The 27,102-nt window shown below is 48.0% G+C and overlaps 1 protein-coding gene across 1 annotated transcript in view; it reads left to right on the top strand.

The window, feature by feature from the left end:
- NEK2 (NIMA related kinase 2) overlaps positions 1-27,102 on the top strand; it is a 216,246-nt gene that overhangs the window by 97,539 nt on the left and 91,605 nt on the right. The window contains exon 5 of the mRNA XM_086927845.1: positions 21,358-21,484. Within this exon, the coding sequence (XP_086783971.1) occupies positions 21,358-21,484 (127 nt within the window). The remainder of the gene's footprint in view (positions 1-21,357; positions 21,485-27,102) is intronic.

The raw sequence follows: 27,102 nt of genomic DNA, 5'->3' as shown, positions 1-27,102 counted from the left end.
CACAACTCCTTTACTGGTTTCCTCCCATACCCTTGATTCCTTGGGTTCTGAGGAAGATTCGCCAAGACCGGGCCCAAGTCATATTGATCGCCCCGGATTGGCCAAGAAGGGTGTGGTACACAGATCTTCTCCACCTCTCCTCGTGCCCTCCGCTCCGTCTCCCTCTCAGGACAGACCTCCTGTCACAGGGTCAGGTTCTATGCCCCCCACCTCCAGAGCTTACACCTTCATGCCTGGAGATTGAACGGGGCAATCTGAATTCTTTCTCTCTCCCGCCTGACGTGGCGGATGTGATTCTTTCGGCCAGGCGACACTCCACCAAGTCTATTTATTCCTATAGGTGGTCCAAATTTATCTCATGGTGTGGAGATAAGTCTATTGACCCCTCAAGGGCTCGTTTATCCAACATCCTTCAGTTTGCTGTGGCTACTGTGAGGGGCTATTTATCAGCTTTGTCGGTGTTCCTTTGCTCGCCGGATCAGCCATCCTTGTTTAAATCGCCTATTGGGTTACGATTCATTAAGGGCCTTACCAACTAAGTTCCGCCCACTCCATTTATTGTGCTTCAATGGGACTTAAATCTTGTCTTAACCTACTAGATGGGTCTCCTTTAGAGCCCTTGCACAAGTGTCCCTTGAGACTGTTATCTTTTAGGACAGTATGTCATGTTGCTATTACCTCGGCAAGGCTTCAAGCTCTGAGTTCAACACCCCCATTTTTGACCATTCATGCTGATAGAATGGTACTCAGGACCAGGGCTGCTTTTCTGCCTGAGGTGGGAACTCCCTTCCATCTGGGGCAGTCCATTACCCTTCCTACCTTCCAAGGAGGAGGATTGGCTTCACCGCCTGGACCCTAAGAGGGTGGTGAGTTTTTACCTTAATAGGACTAAAGACTATTGTGTGGATGACCAGCTCTTTGTGGGTTTTGCTGGCTGCAGGAAAGGCAGAGCGGTGCACAAGCACACCCTTTCAAGGTGGATTATCTTGTGCATCAAGATCTGTTACTCTTTGGCCGTTCAGGAACCTCCAGAGGGTATTAGAGCTCACTCTACTAGAGCAAAGTCTTCAACATCTGCTTTGTCTAGAGGTGTTCCTGTAGAGGACATTTGTAGAGCGGCAACTTGGGCCTCCCTCCACACCTTCGCGAAGCATTACTGCTTAGATTCTGAGGTGAGGAGGGATGGTCACTTTGCGCGTTCTGTCCTACAGGACTTTTTGGTATAGAAGGGTGGACACCCTCCTCCGGGAGTGGGGACTGCTGTGGGACTCCATACACAAGGTGTGGAATCCACTGGCAGATGTATCCATCAGAAGAACAAGTTACTTTCCTTCTGTAATGCTTTTTCTGGTGGATACAGTATCTGCTTGTGGATTCCTCACTGGCCCACCCACCTCCCCGTTGTCCACCCTTGTATACCTACAATGTTGATGTTGTTTAATTGTACTTTAAATGGAAGTGTTTTTCTGAATTGTTTTTACACTGTGTGTATTGTTTCAAATCCTGTGTACTATGTATACTGTACATATTGGTGTCGGTCCGTCCGTTGCCCTCGAAGGCACGGAAAAAAAGGGCGGAACTGACGTCATCACGCCAACGAGGCTCTCCTATGGCTCCAGTGACGTCAGCGGAGTCACGAGCGAAGCCGGGCTTCTGTGACGTCGTCCTCGTTGGCCTGGAGATCTACAAAAAATTTCCGAACGCTGCTCGCGCAGGGGATATTCACAAGATAAGGAATCCACAGGCAGATACGGTATCCACCAGAAAAAGTGTTACTGAAGGTAAGTAACTTGTTCTCTGGGAGTGTTCCTAAAGGGAGTGGATCAGGTTCACACCCCAACCGAGGACTTGGGAGTTTCACAGCAGCCCAGACATTTCAGAATATAGTTGGGTAGGTAAAGGGTCCCATATCCCTTCTCGGGGTAGGAGGCTGGTGGGGTGGGCAAAGTCCCAGGGTGCCCTATATGCAGTCCCAGAGTTTAGTTCCCGGAGGGGAGTCTAGTCTGTACTGGGAGACCATCCACAAAGAGGGTACCCCATAATGTTAGGAGAACTTGGGAGGGTGGGGGCTGACACAAGCATCTGGCAGTATCCGTGCACCTGTACAGCCGCGGGAGCCGTTCCCCCTCATACCCCTGAGAGCTGTCCAGTCAGGGCTCCTGGTCAGTCACAGATTTGTGGGCATTACTTGTACCAGGCAGAGGGCCCAGAAGAAGACTGTGTGTGACTGTCCCGCAGTAGTTTGGTGCTAGGGCAGTGCGCTGTAGTACCGAATATAGCCAGGGCCACTGGAGTTATTCGATTGTGCGGCTGCAGCGATTTTCCATAATTGTAGGTTTTCCGCATTTGCTAAACAGTCCATCATCTACTGCATAGTCTGCAGATTGTAACAAAATAAATTGTTTCTAGATCAAACTAAGTTACTATAAATGCGATGACACGTGTTGCAGCCAGTGTTAGTTCCTTTGCAATGCTGGACTGGTCACCTTTCTATTACTTATAGATATGTTTCAGTGTTAAATTGGTACTAATGTAATTTACTCAAGGCCCAGAAAGTGTTACCAAGTTTAACAAGCATTGGTATAGTCTACAGGTCTCGCTTTTAGGTCCTTACAAGTGTTTATACAGGCAGCACATAATCCTTGATACTGTGCCACCAGGGATTGAAGAGCTATACAATAGCTACACACTAGATCATGCAGTCCGATTCTGATAGATACATCTGCCGTGTGGATTCCTCACCTTGTGAATATCCCCCTTCCGTCAGCAACATTCGGGAATTCTTTTAGTAGCCTCGCGCCGACGTGGACTTGGACGTCATAGAGACACGGCCTTGCACGCGACTCCGCTGACATCACCGACGCCTATAATAGGCCCACGCCGGCGTGATGACATCAGTTCCCTTTTTTCCGCGTCGTCGACGCTAACGGTTATCGGGAATCTCAGTAGCCAACTGGTACTTTGTTGCCTTTTTGATACCATTTTCTACTTCTCTGTATCCTGTCTCTTCGACTATGTCGACAAAGACAGGCTTCAAGCCCTGCAGGGAGTGCGGTAAAATGATGTCTATTACCGACCTGCACGATGACTGCATCTGGTGTTTAAGTTCAGACCACGATGTGGATGGATGTTCCTCATGTTGGAAGATGAACCCTAAGGCCCTGAGGGAAAGAGAGACCAAACTCCTGGTGGCAAAGCTGAAGGCTGGAAAAGGAAGATCTTCGAGGTCTCGTTCTCGAAGGGCGCGGTCGAGGTCAAGATCCAGATCTCGAGAGGGGTCGTCTTCGAGGTCCGCTACAGACCATGCTTCGAAGTCGAAAAGGAAACCTAAAAAGAGGAGGCATGAGTCCCGACGTCGTTCCGGTAAGGAGTTTGGGTCGGGGTCGAGGTCACCGAAGAAGGTGGTTACGCTGGAAGTCTCAAAACCAGAAGGTGAGGCCTCGCCTTCAGAGTCGCGGGTGCAGTCCCCAACTCCGGCTTCGAATCAGTCTCCGGCGCCGTCTCCGGCCCGAGATGAAGAAGAGGTTCAGGTGGATGTGGGTTCTACGCCTGCCGAAGGGCCGAATCCAATCCCTCCTCAAGACCAGCCTGGGGGTTTACAGCCACCCTTTCCAACCTCAGGCCAGGACCCATCGGCGTTTCTGAACGCTATGTATGGCGTCTTTTCAAGGGCATGGTACCCCTCTGGCGCACCTTCGGGTCCCATGGGTCCTCTGGCTTTCAATCTTGGAGTCCCTCAGTCCTATCCTCCTGCTCCATTTATGCCTTATATGCCGGCTCCGATGCCGCATTGGCAGTTTCCGGCTCCGCCGAAGTAGTCGACGCCGGTCTCGGCGTCGCCCGCTCCTGAGCGTCCTCGAGAGCATCCCACTGAGCCTTCGGATTCATTGCCGACGTCGTTCCCGACTCCGTCTGAGCCGTTGGTGGATCTGGCTGCGAGGCGTGTGAAGGAGAGGTCCAGAAGGGAGGCACAGCGCCTTTATGAAGAAAGGATGTATATGGAGTCCCATCCAGATTTGGAGGAAGGTGAATTGGATGAGGACTGTTTTGAGGATCTGGCTGACGCTGGTAGCCTGGATTTCTCTCCAGAGTGGGAGTTACCGTCAGGCTCTGGTACACCTTCTAAGGATGTCCAGCCTTATCATGTGGTGATGAGGAAGGCTGCGGAACTTTTGCAATTGACTTTGCCTACGGTGGAGTTTAAGTCCAATCTTCTCACTTAGGTTTTGCATTCACCTAGTTCTGTGGTAGAACCGTTGCTTCCGTTTAATGATGCCTTAACGGAGCCCATTTTAGAGGTGTGGAAGAAACCGCTGTCTGCTCCTGCGGTGTCTGAGTGTGGCTAGAAAGTACACGGTTGCACCTGAAGACCCTGTTTTTTTGACGTCTCATCCATCACCAGAGAGTCTAGTCATTCAAGCAGCCTGCTCCAAAAAAAATGTAAGTGCCTTTCCCCAGGTGCCCTGTGAAAAAGAGGCAAAGAAGCAGGATCAGGTTGCTAAAAAGACCTTCTCTTCTGCGAGCATGGCGTTGAAGTCGACTAATGTCACTTGTTTGATGGGGAGGTATGTGCATGCCCTTATGGATTCTTTGCAAATTCTAGCTCCTAAGGTTGCTGAAGCCAGCAGGAAGGATTTTGAGGAGGTTATTTCGGATGCACAGGCGGCGGCTCGCCAAGTGATAGAGTGGTCTGGACACTGCGGACTCGGTGGCACGTATCATGGGAACGGCTGTCGCCACTAGGAGGTCTGCTTGGCTGAAATCCTCGGACTTTTCAGCAGATGTTCAGTCGACTTTGCTGGATCTCCCGTTTGATGGATCTGGTCTCTTCGGGAAGAAAGCAGATACGGCCCTGGAGAGATTTAAAGACAGTAGGGCGACTGCTAGATCTTTAGGTCTCCAGGTCAGAGGCACTTCATCCAACAGGAGATTAAGGGGTTTTGGTCGCTCCTTTCGGAATTACCGACAAGGTCAGCAACAGCAGCAGCAACAGCAGCAGCAGCAAAATTCCGTGTACAGGTCGTACAGAGGAAAGCAAAGGGCACGTCCTCGTGGACGTCAAGTCTCCTCCTCCTGCACTTCCTCCAACCCTCCAGCCTCAGAAAAGCAGCCCTAGATTCGCCATTCAGGATCATGTGTGTTCGGTGGGGGGTCGGTTTACCAATTTTCTACAGGATTGGGAATCGGTTACATCAGATCTTTGGGTTCTCAATCTTGTAGAAAATGGGTATGCTCTTCCCTTTCGGGAATTCCCTCCCAATTACCCTCCTTGTCAAGGTTATTGCACGGACGAACATCTGTTACTTCTGCAGGAGGAAGTGATGACTCTGTTAAGAAAGGGGGCGATAGAGGTGGTCCCAGAGCAGGAAAGGGGTCAGGGATGCTACTCCCGGTATTTCCTGATTCCCAAGAAGCTATGGCAGACTTCGTCCAATTCTGGATCTCAGGGTCTTGAATCTCTATCTGAAACAGGAGAAATTCAAAATGCTCACCCTTGCGCAGGTTCTTTAAGCGCTGCTAGAAGAAGACTGGATGGTGTCGCTCGACTTGCAGGATGCGTACTTCCATATCCCAATCCTGAAGTCGCACAGGAAGTATCTCCGTTTTACAGTGGGAACGCAACACTATCAGTTTGCGGTCCTTCCTTTTGGACTTACTACTGTGTCTCCAAGGTGATGGCAGTGGTGGCAGCACATCTCAGAAGGTCGGGGATTCCAGTATTCCCCTATTTGGATGACTGGCTGATCAAAGCGGAGTCGTCAGAGAAAGTGCTCCAGCATCTGCAGGAGACAACTCCGTTGATGTACCGGTTGGGTTTTTCAATAAATGTACCCAAGTCTCACCTGATGCCCTCCCAGCGCAACCTGTTCATAGGTGCTGTACTGGACACAACTGTATGTCGTGCATTCCCTCCACCTCAAAGGATTCGCGACATACAGGAAATGATTCCTTTATTCTTCAATGGAGCGGTCGTTCCAGTCCTGAAGGTCCTTTGCCTGCTCGGTCTGATGGCTTCCTGCATTCTGTTGGTCAACCATGCACGCTGGCACATGAGGGCGCTCCAGTGGTGCCTCCGCAGGCAGGCAGCACAACGGAGATCTCAGGGAGTCAGTGAGGATCTCCAGAGAAGCTACGGCGGATCTGTCTTGGTGGGGCGTGGAAGGCAACCTGTCACAGGGGAAGCCTTTCATCTGCCTCCTCCGGTGGCCACAGTGATAACGGATGCATCCACTCTAGGGTGGGATGCTCATCTGGGGGGATCATGAGGTCAAGGGTCTTTGGTCTCCAGAGGAAAGGTTGCTTCATATCTACCTTCTGGAATTGTGGGCGATGCGTTTGGCGCTCAAGGCCTTCCTCCCTTCCCTTCGCGGTCGGTCGATCCAGGTCCTGACGGATAACACGACCGCGATGTGGTACATCACCAAGCAGGGAGGAGTGGGGTCGCAGTGTCTCTGCAGAGAGGCTCTGCGTCTCTGGTCCTGGGTTCAGGACCATCAGATTTGGCTGATGGCAAATCCTTTGGCCGGAGTTCTGAATGTGCGTGCAGACAGTCTGTCGGCAGTTCTTAGCCGACCACAAGTGGAGGCTCCATCCGGAGGTAATTCGTCCAGTCTTTCTGACGTGGGAAACTCCTCAGGTGGACTTGTTCGCCACTCGCGAGAATGCTCTCTGCCCGTCGTTCTGCAGTCTCCAGTATCCGACGCAGGGAGCTTTGGGGGACGCGTTTCAGTTGAGTTGGGACTCAAGACTCCTTTACGGGTTTCCTCCCATACCCTTGATTCTTCGAGTTCTGAGGAAGATTCGCCAAGACCGGTCCCAAGTCATATTGATCGCCCCGGATTGGCCAAGAAGGGTGTGGTACACAGATTTTCTCCACCCCTCCTCGTGCCCGCCGCTCCGTCTCCCTCACAGGGCAGATCTCCTCTCTCAGATGGAGTGGCAGGTTCTACACCCCCACCTCCAGACCTTACACCTTCATGCATGGAGATTGAACGGGGCAACCTGAATTCCTTTTCTCTCCCGCACGATGTGGTGGATGTCATTTTTTCGGCCAGGCTTGACTTCACTAAATCCATTTATTCTTATGGATGGTCCACATTTGTTGTTTGTTGCGGAGAGAAGTCCATCGATCCTCTGAGGGCTCATTTGTAAGATATACTTCTTTTTACACTTTCTTTAGCGCAGCAAGGGTTTGCTGGGGCAACAGTTAAGGGCTATCTTTCGGCGTTTTCGGCTTTTCTCTGCCAGCCGGATCAGCTGTCCTTGTTCAAATCTCCTATTGTTTTGAGATTTCTGAAGGGGCTTACAAATAAGTTTCCGCCTACTCCCTTTATTGTGCCTCAATGGGACTTGAATCTGGTGCTTATTTATCTAATGGGTTGTCCTTTCGAACCTCTGCATAATTGTCCCTTGAGGTTGTTGTCTTTTAAGGCGGTTTTCCTAGTTGCAATTACCTCGGCAAGGAGGGTAAGTGAGCTTCCAGCACTTCGTTCAAAGCCCCCATTCTTGACCATTCATGCTGAACGAATGGTTCTTAGGACCAGGGCTGCTTTTCTGCCTTAGGTGGTAACTCCCTTCCATCTGGGACAGTCCATTACCCTTCCTACCCTCTATCCTCCCCCCTCAGCCTTCCAAGGAGGAGGAGCGGCTTCACCGTTTGGACCCTAAGAGGGCGGTGAGCTTTTATCTTGATAGGACTAAGGAATATCGACTTGATGACCAGCTGTTTGTTGGATTTGCTGGTTGCAGAAAAGGAAGAGCTGTGCACAAGTGCACGCTTTCAAGATGGATAATTCTATGCATCAAGATCTGCTACGCCTTGGCTGGTAAGGAACCTCCTGAGGGTATAAGAGCTCATTCTACTAGAGCAAAGTCTTCTACATCTGCTTTGTTTAGAGGTGTACCTGTCGAGGATATTTGCAGAGCCGCGACTTGGGCCTCCCTCCACACTTTTCGCGAAACATTACTGCTTAGATGCCGAGGTGAGGAGGGACGGCTATTTTGCGCGCTCTGTCCTCCAGGATTTTCTGGTATAGGAGAGTGGACACCCTCCTCCGGGAGTGGGGACTGCTGTGGGACTCTATTCACAAGGTGAGGAATCCACTGGCAGATGTATCTATCAGAAGAACAAGTTACTTACCTTCGGTAACGCTTTTTCTGGTAGATACAGTATCTGCCTGTGCATTCCGCACTGACCCACCCGCCTCCCCGTTGTCCACTCTTCTATACCTGTATTTATGTATTTTATGAATGTGTGTGTGTGTGTGTGTATATATATATATATATATATATATATATATATATATATATATATATATATATATATATATATATTGGGTTTTTCATACCTTGGCTACACACTGTGTGTGTAATTTTGAATTGTATGTACTATGTACACTGTATATGTGTAGATCTACTGTCATTGGTCCGTCCGGGTGCCTCAAAGGCACGGAAAAAAAGGCGTAACTGATGTCATCACGCCAACGTAGGCCTAATAAGGAGTCGGTGACGCCAGTCTGAGTCTCGCGCGATGCCGTGCTCCTATGACGTCCTCCACGCCGGCGTGCTACAAAAGAATTTTCCGAACGTTGCTGACGCTGGGGGATATTCACAAGGTGAGGAATCCACAGGCAGATACTGTATCTACCAGAAAAAGCGTTACCGAAGGTAAGTAACTTGTTCTTCTGCGCCTTCCTTTTCTGAACAGAGCTAGGGAATGTTTGCATTCCGTTTTGATAACACTGATTAAAACACTGGTTTGATTAATGAGGCAATAAAACTCCTTTGTTAAGGAGCTTCTAACAGTCTTCCGTAGAAAGAAGCAAATGTGGCTACAGTCAACACAATGAAAGTACTAGTAAAGGCAAAATTACTGAACTTTGATTATTGTCCCACGAACGAAAGTAACATTTGATGTTCATTTTATGAGAGCATTGTCAGACCAACTGAAGGGAAGGGGGTCCTAGCAGGGAAACGCAGGACAGTCGTCAGGCCATTCCCATGGAGAGCTCACATCAAATGCCCTACCCTTGCAGCGGACAATAGCTCCCCCGCTAAAGAGGTTTGGTGTAGCGCAGATGGCATATGTATATATTTTTTACACATGTGTTTCATACACATATTTAGGGAGCCCGTTGAACAGAAGTTGCAATGCTGAAGCAACACCATCAGATAAAGGGAGAAGGCGTGACAAGGCACTTCCGCGCAGCTCTCCTGGCTCATGAACTGCACACAGGAACAATCCTCACTTGAGTGAGACATAAAATGCAGTCAGCCGCTTGTGTTGCATGACATGAACCCTTCGGTTTCCATCAGAAGCCTGGCACTTTGTAAATGCACATTCAATAAACAAATGTTACTAAAATGGCGATTGTTAAAAAACGATCCCATTTCTGAGTGCGTTTTGTCCTTAAAACAAAACTGCACTCACGATATAAGCGGGCACAAGTAAATGGGATGAATATAACGAAGACCCCTTTTACAGTAAACATACAAATAAAATCATTGAAAAAAGCAAACCTTGGCAAACTGTGTGATTAAAAGTTAATAATACCATTGGATAAGCGTTCGAACAGCCAAAGAACACAACAATCCGAGAATACAACCAAGGCAAATGAAGCCAGCATTTGCAAAAAAGCACAGCACATTGTGTTTAATTAGTAACCTGATCCATGATGAGGAATGCAGCTGCTACTCTGCACGCCACTCCTCCAAGAGCAAAACGGCGGTGGGAGTGAACATTAAAAAAGAGGTGGAACATCACCTGCCTTTAGCCATTTGAGTGCTCATAATTTGGCCCTCTCCTGCTGCATAATTCCAGTGCTCCTGCATGTAGCCGAATAGAAGGAAAGGAACTTTTTTGCCATTCAGCAAAAGGTGATTCCAGATTACCATATTGCGTCGAGTAGGTTCGCAGGTGCTCCTACTCCCTACATCTTGTACACAAATGCACTAGCTTCCATCAGACTCACAGAATTTACCATAACCAGTCTAATAGGAGCACAGGTGCGCTGGGTCCCATTTTTTATGGTTCTATGCATGAGTAATGTGTTGGTCTCTAAACATGTCTGCATTACCGGCAAAGAATTTGATATGTTTTTAGCCTGTAGTGATCAGGATGACAAGTACCGTCTAAATAAATGCGTTTATTTGTGATTTATGTCGTTTTTAGGTCTTGCGCCTAGCGTTTTAGTGCGCAGCAGTGCTTGCGCAGGGAGAGACCTCATGTAGGGGGTTTGTAAACAGACCTAGGAATCGCACACACTTGTGCTTTTCCTTTTGGCCCACGCTATTGGCCTTTGCGAGCGTCTTTTTTATCAAAGACAGCACGCAATTGGCCAAAGGCGGGCGCATTGCTCCGCCCATGGCCTGTTGTTGCCAATTACGTGCACCGCTGCCATGTTGTCTCAATTATTGTGCCCAGACACTTGCGTGATAATTGAAACCACATGTCTTTCTGTGCGCGCGCACCACTCGCGGGCTTCTTCTTTTTTTGATCCATTTTACAGGTCGCGCACCACTCGTTTCCTTCGGCTGTTGCTAGTTGTGCTTCAGGTCGGGTATTGCGGGGCTGTTTGGCGAGAAAAGTGCATTTCAGAGCAAGCCGTAACATGGGGCCCGGGGTCCTGTCCACCCTGGCTCAGGAAGCGCTTTTTCCTTGTGACAAACACCACCAGAAGGGGATACGCTTTTACCACCCACCTGTGAAGAGAAAAGTGACCTTTAAAAATATCGGATTTGGACGTTTCAACATCTTTGAAAAATCGTTGATGGGGAGGGTGGATCTGGGGGTGAAATGGCAGGGTTTTGAGGAAAAAAATGCGAAATCCAATACTTTTTGGTTGGAAAAAAATGTTTAATTTTTTTAATGCATAATTTGACTTAAATGTGCCGGATTAATATAGTCCACTCAATGGAGGTTGAGAAGTAGGCAGCGATATCATTTCTGCGAGTTTGCAACGTTTTATTGAATGCAGACAAATGGTAACCCTGGTACCTAGGGCCTATGAATTAACCCCTTCACTGCGGCGGCTATTCCGCCGCAGTGCTAAAGGGGCAGGGCGGAAATGCGGCGGGCGCATGATGGTGACCGAACCGCTCCGTCACCAGCGTCTGTTGCGCTGGCTTATGACGGAGCGGTTCCGTCATCGCGCCCCCGCTCAATAGAACGCTCAGCCCAGGCGCGGAATCCGCGCCGCACAGGAGCGTCGGACGGGCCATGACGGAACCACTCCGTCATCAGCACATCGCCGTCGCGGCTGATGACGGAGCGGTTCCGTCATCAGCAGGGGAAGGGTTAAAGAGGGTCCTTAATAGCTGCAGAGTATCTTGTGCCTCTCGAAGGGACCCAGCACCAAACTCATTCAGACTACCACTGCAGGCTCCTTGACAAGGTGCTCTAAAAAATGAAAACACATCATGGCACACACCCTGTGTGCCATGTCCCCTAACACTGCAGGTAATCTCTCTCTCTCTCTCTCTCTCTCTCACTCTCTCACTCTCTCACTCTCTCACTCTCTCACTCTCTCACTCTCTCACTCTCTCACTCTCTCACTCTCTCACTCTCTCACTCTCTCTCTCTCTCTCTCTCTCTCTCTCACTCTCTCTCTCTCTCTCACTCTCCCACACTCTCTCACACTCTCTCACTCTCTCTCTCTCTCACTCTCTCTCTCTCTCACTCTCTCACTCTCTCACTCTCTCACTCACTCTCTCTCACTCTCTCTCACTCTCTCACACTCTCACACTCTCACTCTCACACTCTCACACTCTCACACTCTCTCACTCTCACTCTCTCTCTCACTCTCTCTCACTCTCTCTCTCACTCTCTCTCACTCTCTCTCTCACTCTCTCTCACTCTCTCTCTCACTCTCTCTCTCACTCTCTCTCTCACTCTCTCTCTCACTCTCTCACTCACTCTCTCACTCACTCTCTCACTCACTCACTCTCTCTCTCACTCTCTCACTCTCTCACTCTGTATTTTTGCAAGGAGTGCATGGCCAAAGACTTTCTAAGCACTATCGATCAAGCTAATAGGCCTGTAATTCGAGGGCATCAAGCGGTCACCCTTCTTGATCACCGGAATGACTCTTGCTCACCTTCTAGAAGCTGGAATTGTGGAGCCTGCATCGATATCATTGGCTAGAGTAAGAATAAAGATTGACAATTCTCAGTGTTACCGAGAGACCTCCATGGATAGCATCCGGCGCAGGTGCTTTAGATCTAACAATTGAGTTGATTCTGGACCTTATATCTGATAGAGTGAAAAGCCCATTCGTCTGGGGGTAATTGACTTCAGGCTTAAGGGCCACATTTGCATGCTCAAATTCTCCAGTGCTTAATGAGCTAAAATGATGGTGCCAGGCAGCAATTATTATTATTGTTGGGTGCTGAGGTCTTACTGCATCACCCCTGGTTACTAAGTGTCAAAATCGCTGCATGTCATTTTTGCTACAAGCTTAGCTGATCGACGACCAGCGATCTTTTTCCCATTCTTTTTTTGGCTTTACTTAAAGCCATCTTGTAGGACCTTCTAGTTTCCCGCCGACCCATCTCTTTGATTAACACTGACGCTGAACATTTTTGCTAACATATTTGCATTTCGGCTTCCTCACCTTCTCGCTGGTTTAGTGTCACAACAGCAACATGGTTTTATCCATGGCAGGGGCACCACCAGTCACATTAATACAGCAATTGCTGCGTTCGAAGTAACTAAAGAATCTGAGAAAGAGCTGGGTATTATATTATTGGACACTGAAAAGGCCTTCAACCGTTTGGTCTGGGACTTTCTGTGGGTTACGAGGGGGGCTTTCGGGGTTGGCAATTGGTTTTACAGATGGGTGCAGTCCTTATACAAGACTCCATATGCCAAGCTTGTTTGTTCTAGGATTTCTTCGCTACATTTTAAGATACATCGGGGCACAAGGAAAGGGTGCCCGCTTTCCCCTCTTTTATTTGCTCTTTATCTTGAACCTTGTTTTCAATCATTGCTGAACAATTATGGCCTATGGTCTCTGTAGATTGTGAACTGAAAATTAGCGCTGATGCTGACGATGTCACTAAAAACTCGACCTATCCATCTGATGCTATGAAATGTGCGATTGAAAGGCAGACCGGTTTGTCATTCACTGGCTATAAATTAAATGTAGCTGAAAATCTGTTATTGTTGAATTTTAGGCCAGTGGTTCAGATCTCTAGGGCAGTTTCCTTGGCTATTTATCTGGGTATTAAATTGAGGCAAGGGTCGATAACATCTTTTTTTTTTTTTTTTAAACCTGTTCCGTGCTCGGGTCGGCCAACGGCCAGCCCTACCTGCCCAGTGTCTCACACGACGGTTGGCCGACGCACCCCACCCACTCTTTTGAACTCCCTCACCGTGGCGAAATACGTGCCGCGGTTAAAGAGATACAGAAATGTATGTATTGAAATTTTGCATATTCAGACCAGAGAGCATATGGCATTCTCAAACTCTCTGAAATAAAGAAAAAACAATAACTAAATGATAACCAGGGGGAAATGAGATTATAGGGAAGTAACCATGTATGTACATGTCGCCCCCCGTTTTACTATACTCTGTACTGCCTATTTGCGCATAATTTACTTGATGTAAAGCGCTCTGATACCTTCGAGCATATGTGTTGTCAAGTGTGTCATTGATAAAGCTATAGTTCCACCCATCCAACACATTTCAAGGTGGTAACAGGAGACAATACACCCACAATATAATACCTGACATCCATCTGGTGGACCATGTATTATACGGCAGGGATTCAACAGATCTATCTATTGTGATGGGTGACAAAAAGATTAATGCAACATTGTGTCCGCTACGGTGGGGTCATCTGAGTGGAGGTGTTGGATCTTTGTTTTCGAAACCAGTTGGTGAACAGACTCCAAATATCCTTGGGTCTGGACCAGAGTGGCATGAGTTCCCAGTAAATGGATAGTTGTTCCTGACAGAATGCGACATCCCGCAGCCAAGCTTTGATAGTGGGGGCAGGGCACCTGCCCCATAGCCTCTCTGCGCTTAGCCAATAGGAGCCACATGGCGATGAGGCGACGATTTTCAGGTAAGCTGTCCTTGACCTATCGCAACACACCCACCAGAGGAGAGCAACGCAAAGGCTGGCCTGTAATTTCTTTATTATACTGAAAGCCCCCCTTCATCCCTGCCCCCCCCCCCTCCTCCTCCTCCCCCCCAAAAAAACTTTGCTAGGCCAGATGCAGAATGGTAGCCTGTGGAGCAGTGCAACTCAAACATCCATGAACTGAACTTAGACCCATCTGATATAATTACAAAAGGGTCCGATAAGTTAGAGGCAGGAATTTGATGTAAATCAATCTCAAACGGCAATTCGGGGATAGGTGTTCTAATTGGCTGAAGGAATATGATCATTGAGCGTCTTTGATGGGGGCGGGGTCTGGTCTAGGTCTCTTTTCTAGGCTTACAAGATTGTGGAGTTGCTCACTGGTAAGGTGCACTGAGTGGTGTTATAAAGGCTTGTTATTAGCTCACAAGCAGAAGAGGCAGTTAGCATATGCTCTAGTATCGGGATGGGGCTGGGAATGCATCGTACACCGCACGGCATGTTGCACACAGCCGATAGTATCGCAGGGTGTATAGTAAAGTGTTGTGTGATCTCCCTAGCCTGCAGTGGGGTGAGGAACTTGCCATCTGGATACAAGTCTGAGAACGGTATAATGCTACGTTTGCGCGCCCGTTCCAACTGTGCATTTTACCCAATAATGGGGGAACATGAGGGTTATCAACCAGCAGAATTGACGGGGTGTAAAAGATGGTACATTTTGCTCTTTTCTGCAATTCCTTCCACACCCTTCTTAGAGTTTCAGCTGTATAAATCTCCCTCCTGGGGTTCTTGTATTTATGGTAGAGGTAGTGTTTAAGGGGCAAGGGCAGCACAGTCCTGCTCTACAGTCACATGAGGTTGGTATGATGTCGGATACAGCCAAAAGTGTAGATATTGAGCTTGGGCACAATAAGCATAAAGTGTTAGGTCCGGAGCCCCCATTCCGCCTTGTGCCAGCGGTAGAGTGAGAGCTCCTAGAATACTCTGGGTTGATTGCCCACCCATATAATGCCCACTCATATAAGGGTAACCATAGGGGATTTTATACGCTTGAAAAATTGTGATGTAAGCGGTATAGGAATGTTAGTGAATAGATAGAACATTTGGGCAGAACAATAATCTTCATTATCGCTATTTGTCCTGCGAGGGATAATGGTAGCTTAGACCAAGTTAGTATTTTCTCCTCTAACGAAGTGATCGCCCTACCAGGTCGATAGCCTCTTTAAGCTAAATTACGGGCCCCTGCTGCAATCGGTTGTCTCTAAATTGCGGTTCGGGAATAGGCTGCCGGTAAGTATCATCAGCTGTTACAACATCATAAAAATGAATATACTTCCGAAATTCTTATACTTATTCTGGGCAGTTTCACTCTGGGTCCCAAATTCGTTTTTAAACGCCTTGAAGGAGCCATAAGCAGCTTCATTTAGAGATCTAAGCAAGCTTGGTGAGCTCTTACAGCTCTAAAGCTTCTGTACAGGCTTGGGTGGGGTGAGGCTACAACTACCAGATTTTAAGTTGTATTACTGAGCAGCGTTTGCTTGCTGACTGCACAATTTGTTACATTAGTTGAACCAGATCTGTCAATACAGGAATATCGACTTGTCTTTGGGTCGCATTGCAGGCTGGGGGATGTGTGCAAAATACTCTCGAGTGTTAATAAATGACAATACGCCATTATGAGATAACCTGGCATTCCTGGAGGTATTTCATGACTAATGGCAGGGCTTTGTCACGATTAGGGGTGGACACGGTGGGGCAGCTATATGATCTGAATGGATTTCATTTGTTTGCTGGGCTGCAAACCTTTTATGATATTCCCTAACACAATGTTTTTAAATACCTACAGCTGAGGAGTTTTTTTGGTCTAGACTAGGTAGGTTTCTAACATCATGACATATTCGCACGAAGCCAGCAGGAAATCCTGTACTGCATGAATTTTGGGTAGGGGTGTGTCAACTGACCATATTATGCTGTGGCTTCGAAATACAATTTACTCCAAAGGAAATTATTGGATATAGAGTGGAATATGATTCCGGTCTAAGGCGGTTGTTGTCTATAATCATTGTCTCTGATAGACTTTGCATTGCTAGATTCTGGGTGTCTTCAGCCCTGCCGTAGGCCACGGAGTGGTGGTCTAACATCCAGCCGATATAAGAGTCTGCACTCGCTCTCGCCAAAGTAAGCGGTATCCCTTCTCTTAGGAAGTTTGACAGACTCTGGTCGGGGTTCCAGTTGGAGTCATGGAATAGCTTGCGAACATAACTTTTATTTGTCGAACGTTGAACTGAAGGTTTTGACAGGTCTGTCTGTGTGGTTTTTTTCATGCATGTTTATGGATCGGGTAAAGTCTCATCCCAAAGTGGGTGGGGTGATTATTATATTCTTATGTGTGTACTCCAGTTTTCTCAAATTTCAGTTACTCCTTAGCTGCGTCTCTTATTTTGTTCTTGTGCCTTTGTTACACATCTGTGATTGATTCGGGCAAAATCTAATTTAAAAAACAACCTGGATTGTGCAGTTGTGCTGTTGCATATAGCACATAATATATTTTTCTTCTGTGGATAGTTTTTGTTTCTCTGGTCCTCCTACCCAAGGTTGGGCAAGGAACTCTGTGGGAGTCCTCTGTTAAATGTGTGCATTGTTCTATGGGGTATCGCCCATCAGGACGGCATCTCACATGGACTTTGGCCAGCTTTGCTTGAAGGCATAAACATGGCCCGTGCCAGGATTATTCTAATGCCCTTCCAAGTGATGGACTCTGTCTCAAAGCAGCTATTCTCTGCAGATTGCACTTGGTGGTGGATGGTCTCTGTCTGAAGGTTATGAAGATTTCTCTGCTTTCGAAACCTCCATATTTTCGCTGTGATATATTTTGATGCATGGTTAGTTTTGTATTGTCTACTACACCATCTCCCTCATAATATAGTTCAGACAGTGTGACGTTTGTGTGAAGGACCCGATAAGCTCCTGATCCAGGAGCTCTTCTTGTAGGATGTTTTAGCTTAATATCAGACTTCAACACACATTCTTTTCCCACACATGCCTAAACTTTCCAGGCTTTACAACATGTTGATATTTACAACACTCTTTAAGTAAGGCTTTACTACTTATGGCGTAACAATGTAATGCGCTTGCATTTTCTGATATTCATAAATATATATATTTATTGGGGCGGTGGGGTAGGTTCAACTTTTTTCCTTTTTTTATGGTAAACGCCAGAAATCCTTTCTCTACCCTCCCTTAGCTATGACTCCCTGTACCATCTTATAACTCTTAAATCTTTTTATAAAAAAAAAGAGAATTCTGACATAAAAAAAAAAAATACTTACCTGTGTGTGTAGTAAATAACCTAAAGAGGGCCTGCGTGGTAAAACTACATACCGGTACAGCTCTTGGGCATTTCTGACAAAATTCATTCAAGTATCCTAGCAAGAAAACCTCAAGGAACAGGCTCATCTGAAACAGCTTTTATATGTCCTGTTGGTAACTGGGTCTACTTTGTTCAGTCTGGTTTTTTTTTCTTTAAAACAAATGATTGTTTGCATGTACTTTGTAAAACTTGTAAACTTGGAGATTTATAGAGCGCAGTTGTTGCCCGAAGGCATCCAAGCGCTAGGATAACCGTGACCTACAGAGAACAAGGAAGGGGAACAAGACAACGGTTTTAGTAAGCGGATGTGAATATGTTCGTCTTCAGTTGCTTGCGAAACATAGTAATGTTCTGAGTGGCTCTGAGATGAAATGGTAGAGTATTCCAGGCCTTGGCTGCGTTGTACATGAACGTCCTTCCGCCGGTTCTAGATCTTTTTATTCTTGGGCCTACTGCTAAGAGAGTCTGGCTGGAACGAAGACTACGATTTGGGATGTAATGGGTGATCAGATCACGGGTGATGATAGGTCCCATGTCCCAGAAGGCTTGATGGGCTATACATAGCGCCTTAAACAGAACTCTCTGCCGGACCGGTAGCCAATGAAGGCTAGTCAGTCCGGTCCTCACTGAGTGTCTATGAGGGATTTTAAGTAGAAGGCGAGCTGCGCAGTTCTGTACAGTTTGCAGCCTACGAAGGGTGTATTCTGGTGCACCCAGATAAAGTGCGTTGTTAAAATCAAGACGGGAGTGAATGAGCCCTTGAATGGCAGCCTGTTTGGCTTCCATGGGAAGGAGGGGGAAGATTTTATTTAGCACTCTCAAAATGCCAAAACAGGTGGCTGACAGTTTTGTGGCTTGGACATTGAAAGATAGTGAACTGTCCAGCCACACACCAAGGCTTTTGATGGTGTTTTTTGGGGTTGGAGGGGGTCCTAGGCATGGGGGCCATAGGAAGGAGGGAAATGCCGTCTCTGATGGTCCTAGGAGCATCAGCTCAGTTTTTTCTCTGTTCAATTTCAGGGATGATGACGACATCCAGTTCCTCACTTCCTTCAGGCATTCTCTGAGCCCGCCTGGCGCAGTTCGAGATGCCTCCTGCGCCAGTGAGACCACCAGCTGCGTGTCGTCCGCATATGAGATGATTTTAACTCCAAATGGGCGGACGACACTAGCCAGCGGTCTCATATATAGGTTGAATAGAGCAGGGCTCAGAGAGGAGCCTTGAGGTACTCCACAATTTAGAGGTCTGCTGGAGGAAACTGAATCGCCATCAAAGACCCTGATCTGTTCCCCAGAAAGGATTCAAACCATGCCCAAGCTTTATCCTTAATCCCCACACAGGACAGGCGGCTCAGTAAGGTGTCATGACTGACTGTGTCGAAAGCCGCGCTTAGATCAAGGAGGATCACTGCCACTGATCCTCCCTGATCCAAGATTTTTCTCGTTTCCTCTATGACCATGAGGAGGGCGGTCTCTGTCCCGTGCTTAGGTCTGAAACCCGTCTGAGTGGGATCCAGTATGTGGTGGTCCTCTAGATAGTTCACTAACTGTTGGTTCACATATTTCTCCAGAACCTTGCTCAACCAAGGGAGCAGAGAAATAGGGCGGTAGTTAGCCAGATCAGACGGGTCCAGATTGGGATTCTTGATCAGTGACCTAACCATGGCCTGCTTCCAAACGGTTGGAACGGTGCCAGAGGAGATGGAGGAGTTTAATACCTCCCTGATGACGGGCAGGATGGTGTGGGATGCTGCCATTAGGATGTCAGGAGGGGCAGGGTCGGCCGGAGAACCTGATTTGACACTGAGGGCTAGTGATTCTAAAGTGGAGAGGTCTAGTGGGGGAAAGTGAGTTAAGCTGTAAGGGGTGGGGGAATGTGGCAGGCTAGGAAGGTTATTAGGTTGAGTGGACGGGCCAATGTTTGGGGAAGAAAAAGTTGAATACATTTTGTTGATTTTCTGATAGAAGAATTCGGCAATGTCATTGCATTGGGTGACAGATTTCTCAACATGCACCGCAGGGGATGGGTTCGTTAACTTTTTAATGATCTGGAAGATCTCTTTGAGTTTAGATCTAGCATTCAGGATTTTTTCGGCGAAATACGTCGACTGAGCTGCTTTTATTTGAGTTTTGTACTCGTTAATGGTTTCACGGTACCGTGTTTTGTTGTCCGCCGATTTGTCTAAACGCCAGCGTCTTTCCGCCCTTCTACAGAGAGGCTTTTTTTCTCTAAGAGACTGGGTGTACCAAGGGGCGGTTTTTTGGGGCCGCTTCAGTACAGTCTTGCTCATTGGAAAGTAGAGTCAAGAGTGTGAGAGATCCAGTTGGTATATGCCTGGTTTGCTAGGGCAGGATCCTCCTGAATCTCTGGTTGAGAGCTAGCCAGTTTGATGCACCACTTATCAACCTCAAGGCGCGTCCAAGCTCGCCTGAGTTTGGTGGTGGGGGCCGGTGGAGAGAGTTTAAGTGTGGTCCATTTAAAGGGGATTAAAAAGTGGTCAGTCCAGGGTAAGGTAATGCCTGGGTCCACTGTGATCTCAGAACAATTTGAAGAAATTGGATCCAGTAAATGGCCTTTTTCGTGGGTGGGGGAGGAGACACGTTGAGTGAGTTGTAGAGCTGCTAGATCCTCTAATAGGATAGCAGCTGTGTGGTCCGAGGGGGAGTCAAAATGTAAATTCAAGTCACCCAACACGGTAAAGTTAGAGGAGGTGCTGACTCTGTTGGCCACATTCGATGGCAGAGTTTGAAGGAACTGCTTCGGGAGGGCGGGCGGGCGATAGATAAGGGTGCCTGAAAAGCAGATGTTAGGAGAGAGGTTGATGTTAAAACCCATGCTCTCGCAGTCCGAGATGGTCTCAGGAGAGTCGACAATGATATTGCTCCTTATGGATGATAGCAAGGCCTCCTCCTCTCCCTTTTGGCCGGTCTTGCCGTGTTATTTGATAGCCGGTGGGGAGGGCCTCTACTATCGCCGGGTTGGACTCACTGGTAAGCCAGGTTTCCGTAAGGAACAATATATCCGGGGTATGCTCATATATCAATAAGGCCATTTCGGCGCTATGCTTTGGCAGCGAGCGACAGTTTAGTAGGAGCATATGGAATTCCTGTGTGGATGTTGTGCGCAGGTTAGGTTTGAGAGGCGCAGAACAAGTAGGACAGGTTGATGGAAGGTCCATGGCTTGGAGGGAGTGCCGAGGGCAAGAGTTAAAAGGAGGCCTTAACTTGTAGAGGGTTGCTAGCGTGTAGCATCTGAGTGCTGATGGCTGAGGGGCAAGGGGGGTGGCCCAGGGCCCGGACTCGGCGCGGACGAGCGCAGACGAGCTTGCTTATGCGCGCCTTTGGCGCGCAATCGTCGCGCCCGCTGCGCTTCCTGAATGTGCCCTTTTTTCTCTAGAACCAAGTGTAGTACTTCTTTACAGTGATGCTAGTTTTCTATTATAGTATAAACAATAAAAAAAATCAGAATCGAAAAGAATCATCTGCTTTACAGTTTCAGTAATCGTGCTATGTTATATTCACAGGGTCCAACAGTTGTTGTCGGAGACTAGCGTAGGGCCCTCATAGTAGTCGACTGCTGAATACACTTCATTTCATACCTAATGAACGGTGGCAATTGCAGAACTTCTACAGAAACTAAGAGGAAATCCTTAGCACTGCATTACAATCGAAATAAACTGCTAATTTAAGATACATCTTCAGTATGACCAATGCTACCCTTGCCAATTACAGATAAGTCATTCTAGTAGATATTACGGAGATCACCTGGGACCACTAAGTAGATGCTTCATCTTGTGTGGTTGCTGGTGCCGTAGAGGTTTCTTCCTTAACTGTATCATCCACACTGTGTGTTTTGATTATGATAAAACTGCAATAAAATATTCATGAAGGATTGTTTTTCAGGCCACCGTTCACTGCTTACAACCAGAAGATGCTGTCAGAAAAAATAAAGGAAGGGAGGTTTTCACGAATACCATTTCGTTACTCTGATGAGTTGTATAAAGTGATTGTCAAAATGCTGAGTTTGAAGGTAAACACCTTTCTTTTTAATATCCTGCCTTTTAATTTTTTACATTTCCTGTACTGTAATTTCCCTATCAATACTTCCTTTAGCCATCCATAGTTGATCATAATTTCAGTAACACACTTGATCATACAATGTAGGTATTTATTTTGGTAGGTCCTCCAATAATTCATTAATGTACTAGTTTGTGATTTTGTGTACATAGTAGATGATTTTATGCACCATTACTGGTTTATAGATGGCATTTAAGTCCATCTTTTTGTACTGCAGGTTACTGATGTTTGATAATCACTTCTGAAATGCATATTCTTCATGTTGAAATGTTAACATTGTATAAGTATTATGTTTGTAAATTGTTATGTAAGTGCATTCAGAATTTTTTTTCACCGCGTGTCTTCTTGCTTTCCTCATCCTTTTCTTTACAACTTATGCCGCTTGACAGACTTCTGTTGTCCCAGTAGCTGACCACCTGTATCATAACCTTTTATATGCGATTCTAAAAGTGAGCCTCTTTGCCCTCCTTTTCCTTTTTTCCCCATCTGTCCACTGGTAGAGGCTCTGTCCGCATAAACAGAGGCAGAATGTGTTAAAAGGGGTTCAAAGACAACCAGTAACCAAAGACCCCTTTATGTTGCCCGGCGGTATCGCCTCTATGACCCACCAATATTAATCAATGAAGAAGCAGGCGCTGGAGACTGGAAGGCAGGAAACGAGGATTTTATTCTCTCCGGAGGAGAACACATCAATTCAGACAGCAAGTATCGTCACGAGGTGCTCTACCCACATCTCTGAGGCCTGGCCTCTTATACTAGGGTTTATGACCTTTATTGCACGTGACACATTCTCGCAACACTTTGATATTTGAAAGAACATCCTCGGAATCTCCCCTTCAAGCCCGTTCCCACATACATTTACAGTTGAATTCCCCACCCCGGTCACAACAGGTGATGATTGTCGCACAGCAGGGCAGTCCGCCGATTCACGGAATGCGTGGGGTTGATCGGATCTCATAGGGTGGGGGCTTTGATCAGCTCGAGGGTCTTTTGATGGGGAGGGGAAGCTTCCTACTGTACGGGGTAATAAACAGTATCCGCAGGGCCAGGTGGCGGCCTGGGAACAAGGAAGACAAACGGGGACACAGGAAAAGGGGGTTTGCATCAAAAGGGTCCGGGACCATGAAAGGAATGAAGGGAGGTGTCGCGCTGGGAACAGGATGGGATTCTGTGGCGGAGCTGCACTGAAGAGGGGTTTATGACCCAAGGCATGAGAGAGCGGGGGTTGTCAGCGTGCGGGGGATGTTTGCGAGGTTAAGAGAGAGAGAAAGACGCGCCGGCTATCAGCGAGGGGCAGGGAGGCCATGATGCTCAAAATGGCTGCCGCTTACGCGCACGAATGGGCTCGAAAGGGGCAAGATGGCGCCGATAATGTTGACGTTTTCAGTCTAATCTTTAACAGTCCTCCCTTTTCAACATATCTTAGCCAACTTGCTTACTCAATGTCAATCTTCATCAAATTCCTAACCTCGGTATCATATATTGCTCTCATATGTTCGTTTCCAAAGTCCACAGTCTTAGGGCAAATACAATTTACGCATAATGTACACAGAGGTGGCAGACATTGAATTCCTAAGCATAAACCGCATATTACAACTACAGGAATCAGGATAATGGTGAATAGTCTCCAGCCCCAGTTCTTAACGGTGCTCCAGAACCAACCACCAAGCGACCATTCTTCTTGTTCTTGGTGGACTTCTGAAGAGAGCCTATGAAGATGTTCGATGGCTTTGTACACTGAGGGTGAGTTATCCGGTATGTACGTACAGCAGCTGGACCCAATAATGCGGCATGCTCCACCACGATCCGCAAGAACCACATCCAGGACAAGGCGGTTCTGGAGGGCCACCAAGCGGACCGCTTGAAGTTCAGCGGTGTTGTTAGCAAGGATACCAGCCGTGATGTTCATTGTTGTCTCAACTGCTTGAGTCAGATGTCGGATGGCACGGCTGTTTGCCATCGGGCCCCAGAGGGGGACAAGTCCCTTCATAGCATCGAGGAACTGCGCTCCTGTTGAGTCGGCTTGTTCAATGTCCTTGGCTCGTTTTTGTCTGTGATGATTTGCTGGTGCCACATAAGTCGGAGGAAGGATGAAGAAAATGAAACAAGTGCCCCCCCAGCCTTTGGGGAGCCAGGTGTAAGCCTTCGTGCCGCAGACGAAATACGTGTTTGGAGATGCCACAAAGGAAGGTGGGTCGGTGGAGTCCAGAGTTCTGAAAAACCAGCAAGCACTGTGGCCTACCAGCTGAGTCCCAAGCCCTTCCATGCACATGTGGCCGGTGACGTTGATGACTGACAGGGCCACGGTCAGAGTGGCAGCCGTTCGTTTTCGCAGGTAGGAGAAGGTGGTTCTGGTTGGATTATTGAACACTTGCATTTCAATTTGTTCTTTAGCAGGGATGTCCAAGTGGATTGTGTTGTTGGTGGTCTGCGGGCAGAAGTGTGTCTTTGTTCTGTTCCGCCAGACCCCGTGGTAGAAATGCGTTACGGTTTTGCTGGAGGTGGCATTGTCCTTAAAGCTTTCTTGCAGAAGCATCAGCCAAGCAAGACAGGAGCCGTGAACTGAGAAAGGTGAAGGGATGAATGGTATTGAGTGCCCAGTGGCGTGGGGTAGCAACCCACAGATCCAACAGTTGGTGGCATTGGTGGCAAGGTTGTGCTGGTGAAGTAGTTGTACGAAAGAGTTATTCCAAAATTCCTTTCGCCTCTCTCTGAGTTGGGGAGAGAGCGAAATCAGATAATGTTCCTTCATGGTGGTAGGCTGAGCAGTGGTCAGAAATGTTTCGTGAGCAGGTGCATTTTCTTCCACAATCCAGAGTGTGGTCATGAGGAGAAAGCAGAAAAGGATTGTGATGAAGAGTGCAATTGTCTTTGAGCTGTGGAGTCTGTCTGCTTTTGGGTTTCTGTGGTGGGTATTTCCTGTTGCTTCCATCATCTTCTTATCTGGCGCTTCCATCATCTTCAAGGTGCTCGGTAGCGGGCAGAACCACAGACTTTGTTTTGCTTCTCTCCGGGTAACCCTTGGTAGTGTTTAGGTCACCGTTCTGAGATTTAACTCAGTCCGTGGTCTACTTAGCCGAAGCTCCCTCCTTTCGACGCAGGAAATACCCTTCTCTCGATGGCACAGTGGGATCAGAGAATTTTGAAAGTTCAAGTGTTTCGGTATCAGGATAGCAGGTTAGTGACGGTCGGTCCTTGTTCAGGAGCTCTTCTTGGTTGTCGATGTTTTCGGTCGAGGTCAGGGTCGAGGAGACCTTCTTACAGTGGTGTGCATGCAGCCAGTTGCGTTTTCCCTCCACTCGAAGTGCTGTTCGGGTGGTGATGAGGACTTGCCAGGGGCCCGTCCACCGGGGTTCCAGACTCTTGGCACGCTGGAAGTTCCGGATCAGGACGAAATCCCCAGGCTGGATGGTGTGTCCGGGACCCCTGGAAGTGTCAGGGATGGCATGCAGCACCTGTTGATGGATAACAGACAGTGTTTTAGTCAACTGGCATAAGTAATCAGACATTAGGACGTCCGGGACGTCATGAATGGAAGTTGGTTTCGGTGCAGACCAGACATTCATAGGCCGGCCGAATACAACCTCGTATGGTGTCAAGTGGTGTTTGGTAGGGGTGGAACGCATTGAGAGCAATGCCAGGGGGAGCGCGTCTGGCCATTTTAGTCCTGTGGTAGCCACTATTTTGGCCAATTTTAGTTTCAGTGTGGCGTTATGTCGTTCAACTAGTCCAGCAGATTGGGGGTGGAAGACTGCGTGGAACTTTTGTTTTACACCCAACCCCTTCAAAATGAGTTGGATAACTTCGGCTACGAAGTGGGGGCCATTGTCGCTCCACAAAATTCGACAAAGGCCGTAACGGGGGAAAAACTCCTTCAACAGTACTTTTGCTGTGGCCATAGCAGTGTTGTCACGGGTTGGGTATGCTTCCACCCATTTGCTAAATGCGCATACCACAACAAGTACATATTTCAGGCCTTGACATCTGTCTAGTTGGATGTAGTCCATCTGCAGGACTTCAAACGGGTGATTTGGGACCCCAAACCCTCCCCGGGGTACTACAGTTCCTTTCCCGGGGTTGTGTTGCAGGCATATCAAGCATTGTTGGACCAGACGCTTGGCGGACTCTGTGATCTTATCATTGTGCCAAACTCTGGAGACAAGTTCAATCATGGGGGCTGATCCTATGTGGGCAGGGGAGTGTGCCATAGTCAGTATGGGAATCAGATACGAGTCAGGTAGCAACCACTTGTTTGTGTCTTTTGTCCGCCAGCAGCCTTCGTCATCTTTCAATCCCACCCGTGTCCATTCAGTCAGTTCGTGTTGTGTGCTAGCCATTTGAATGTCTCTAATAGTGTCCCTAGCGTCAGACCATTTTTCTGCTTGTGACCTGGTCACGTACATGCGTGTTGTCGTCCTATTTTCAGCTGTCGTTCGGGCAGTGATGTCGGCTAGCGCATTTCCTTGTCCAATAATGTCTGTCACCTTTTTGTGTGCCTGGCATTTGATGACTGCAAGCTTTTTAGGGAGAAGGACGGCTTCAATCAAGGCGGAGACTAGATCCCCGTGCAAGATGGGGGTGCCGTGTGAGGTCAAGAATCCCCTCTCCCTCCAAAGGAGCCCAAAATGGTGAACCACCCCAAAGGCATACTGGCTGTCGGTGTAAATGTTTGCTGTGGTCCCTGCTGCTAGAATACAGGCTCGTGTCAGGGCAATCAGTTCCGCTGCCTGGGCAGATCGTTGCGTTATGCGGGCTGTCTCGACTACAGTTCGAGCCGTGGTGACTGCATAGGCAGCTGAAGTGGTGCCATCGGGGAGTTTGATGCAAGAACCGTCCACCCACAGCTCTCCGTCGGGGTCGGGAAAGGCCGTGTCTCTGAGGTCAACCCTACTTCTGGTCTGTTCGTCTGTGAGGGTCACACAGTCGTGTACAGGGTGCACATTGGGATCGTTTTCTGGTAAGGGCAGCAGGGTTGCTGGGTTCAGTGTGGTGCATCTCTTCAGAGTGATGTGGGGTGCGAGCAGAGTCAGTTCGTATCCAGTCAGTCGTGCACTCGTCAGGTGTTGCGTTTTGGTTTGGTTTAGGAGGGTGTCAACTGCATGGGGTACCAGTACTGTGAGGGAATTCGAGAGCACGATCCCCTCACTTTGTCGGATAGAGATCGCAGCAGCAGCTACGGCTCGAAGGCAAGCAGGCAGGGCTCTGGCTACAGGATCAAGAGTGGCTGAGAAGTAAGCGCATGGTCGTTGCTTTGAGCCGATGGACTGAGTCAGGACAGATGGCAAGATTGGGCTGTTGCAAACGTTGCTAACCACTTCCTCTACCACTCCTGCGTCTATCAGTGATTGAATGATTTCTACCAATGCCTTCTCGCCCTCGGGCGATATCCGATATTGTGGAAGTTTTGGGAGTGTTGCATCTGGTCGAACAGTAATGTGTACTGGGTCGATCATCATGCGTCCTACATCCGAATCCGTTTTGGCCCACAGATACGGAGGCAGAGTGTCAAGCAGGGAAGTGTCAGCGTCGGTGATGGAAAACATGTGTCGGGGGGGGGGCAATGTCTAAGCA

This window comes from Lissotriton vulgaris, chromosome 6, assembly GCF_964263255.1.
Source record: "Lissotriton vulgaris chromosome 6, aLisVul1.2, whole genome shotgun sequence".
NCBI lineage: Eukaryota > Metazoa > Chordata > Amphibia > Caudata > Salamandridae > Lissotriton > Lissotriton vulgaris.
This window is presented reverse-complemented; position numbering and strand designations above follow the sequence as displayed.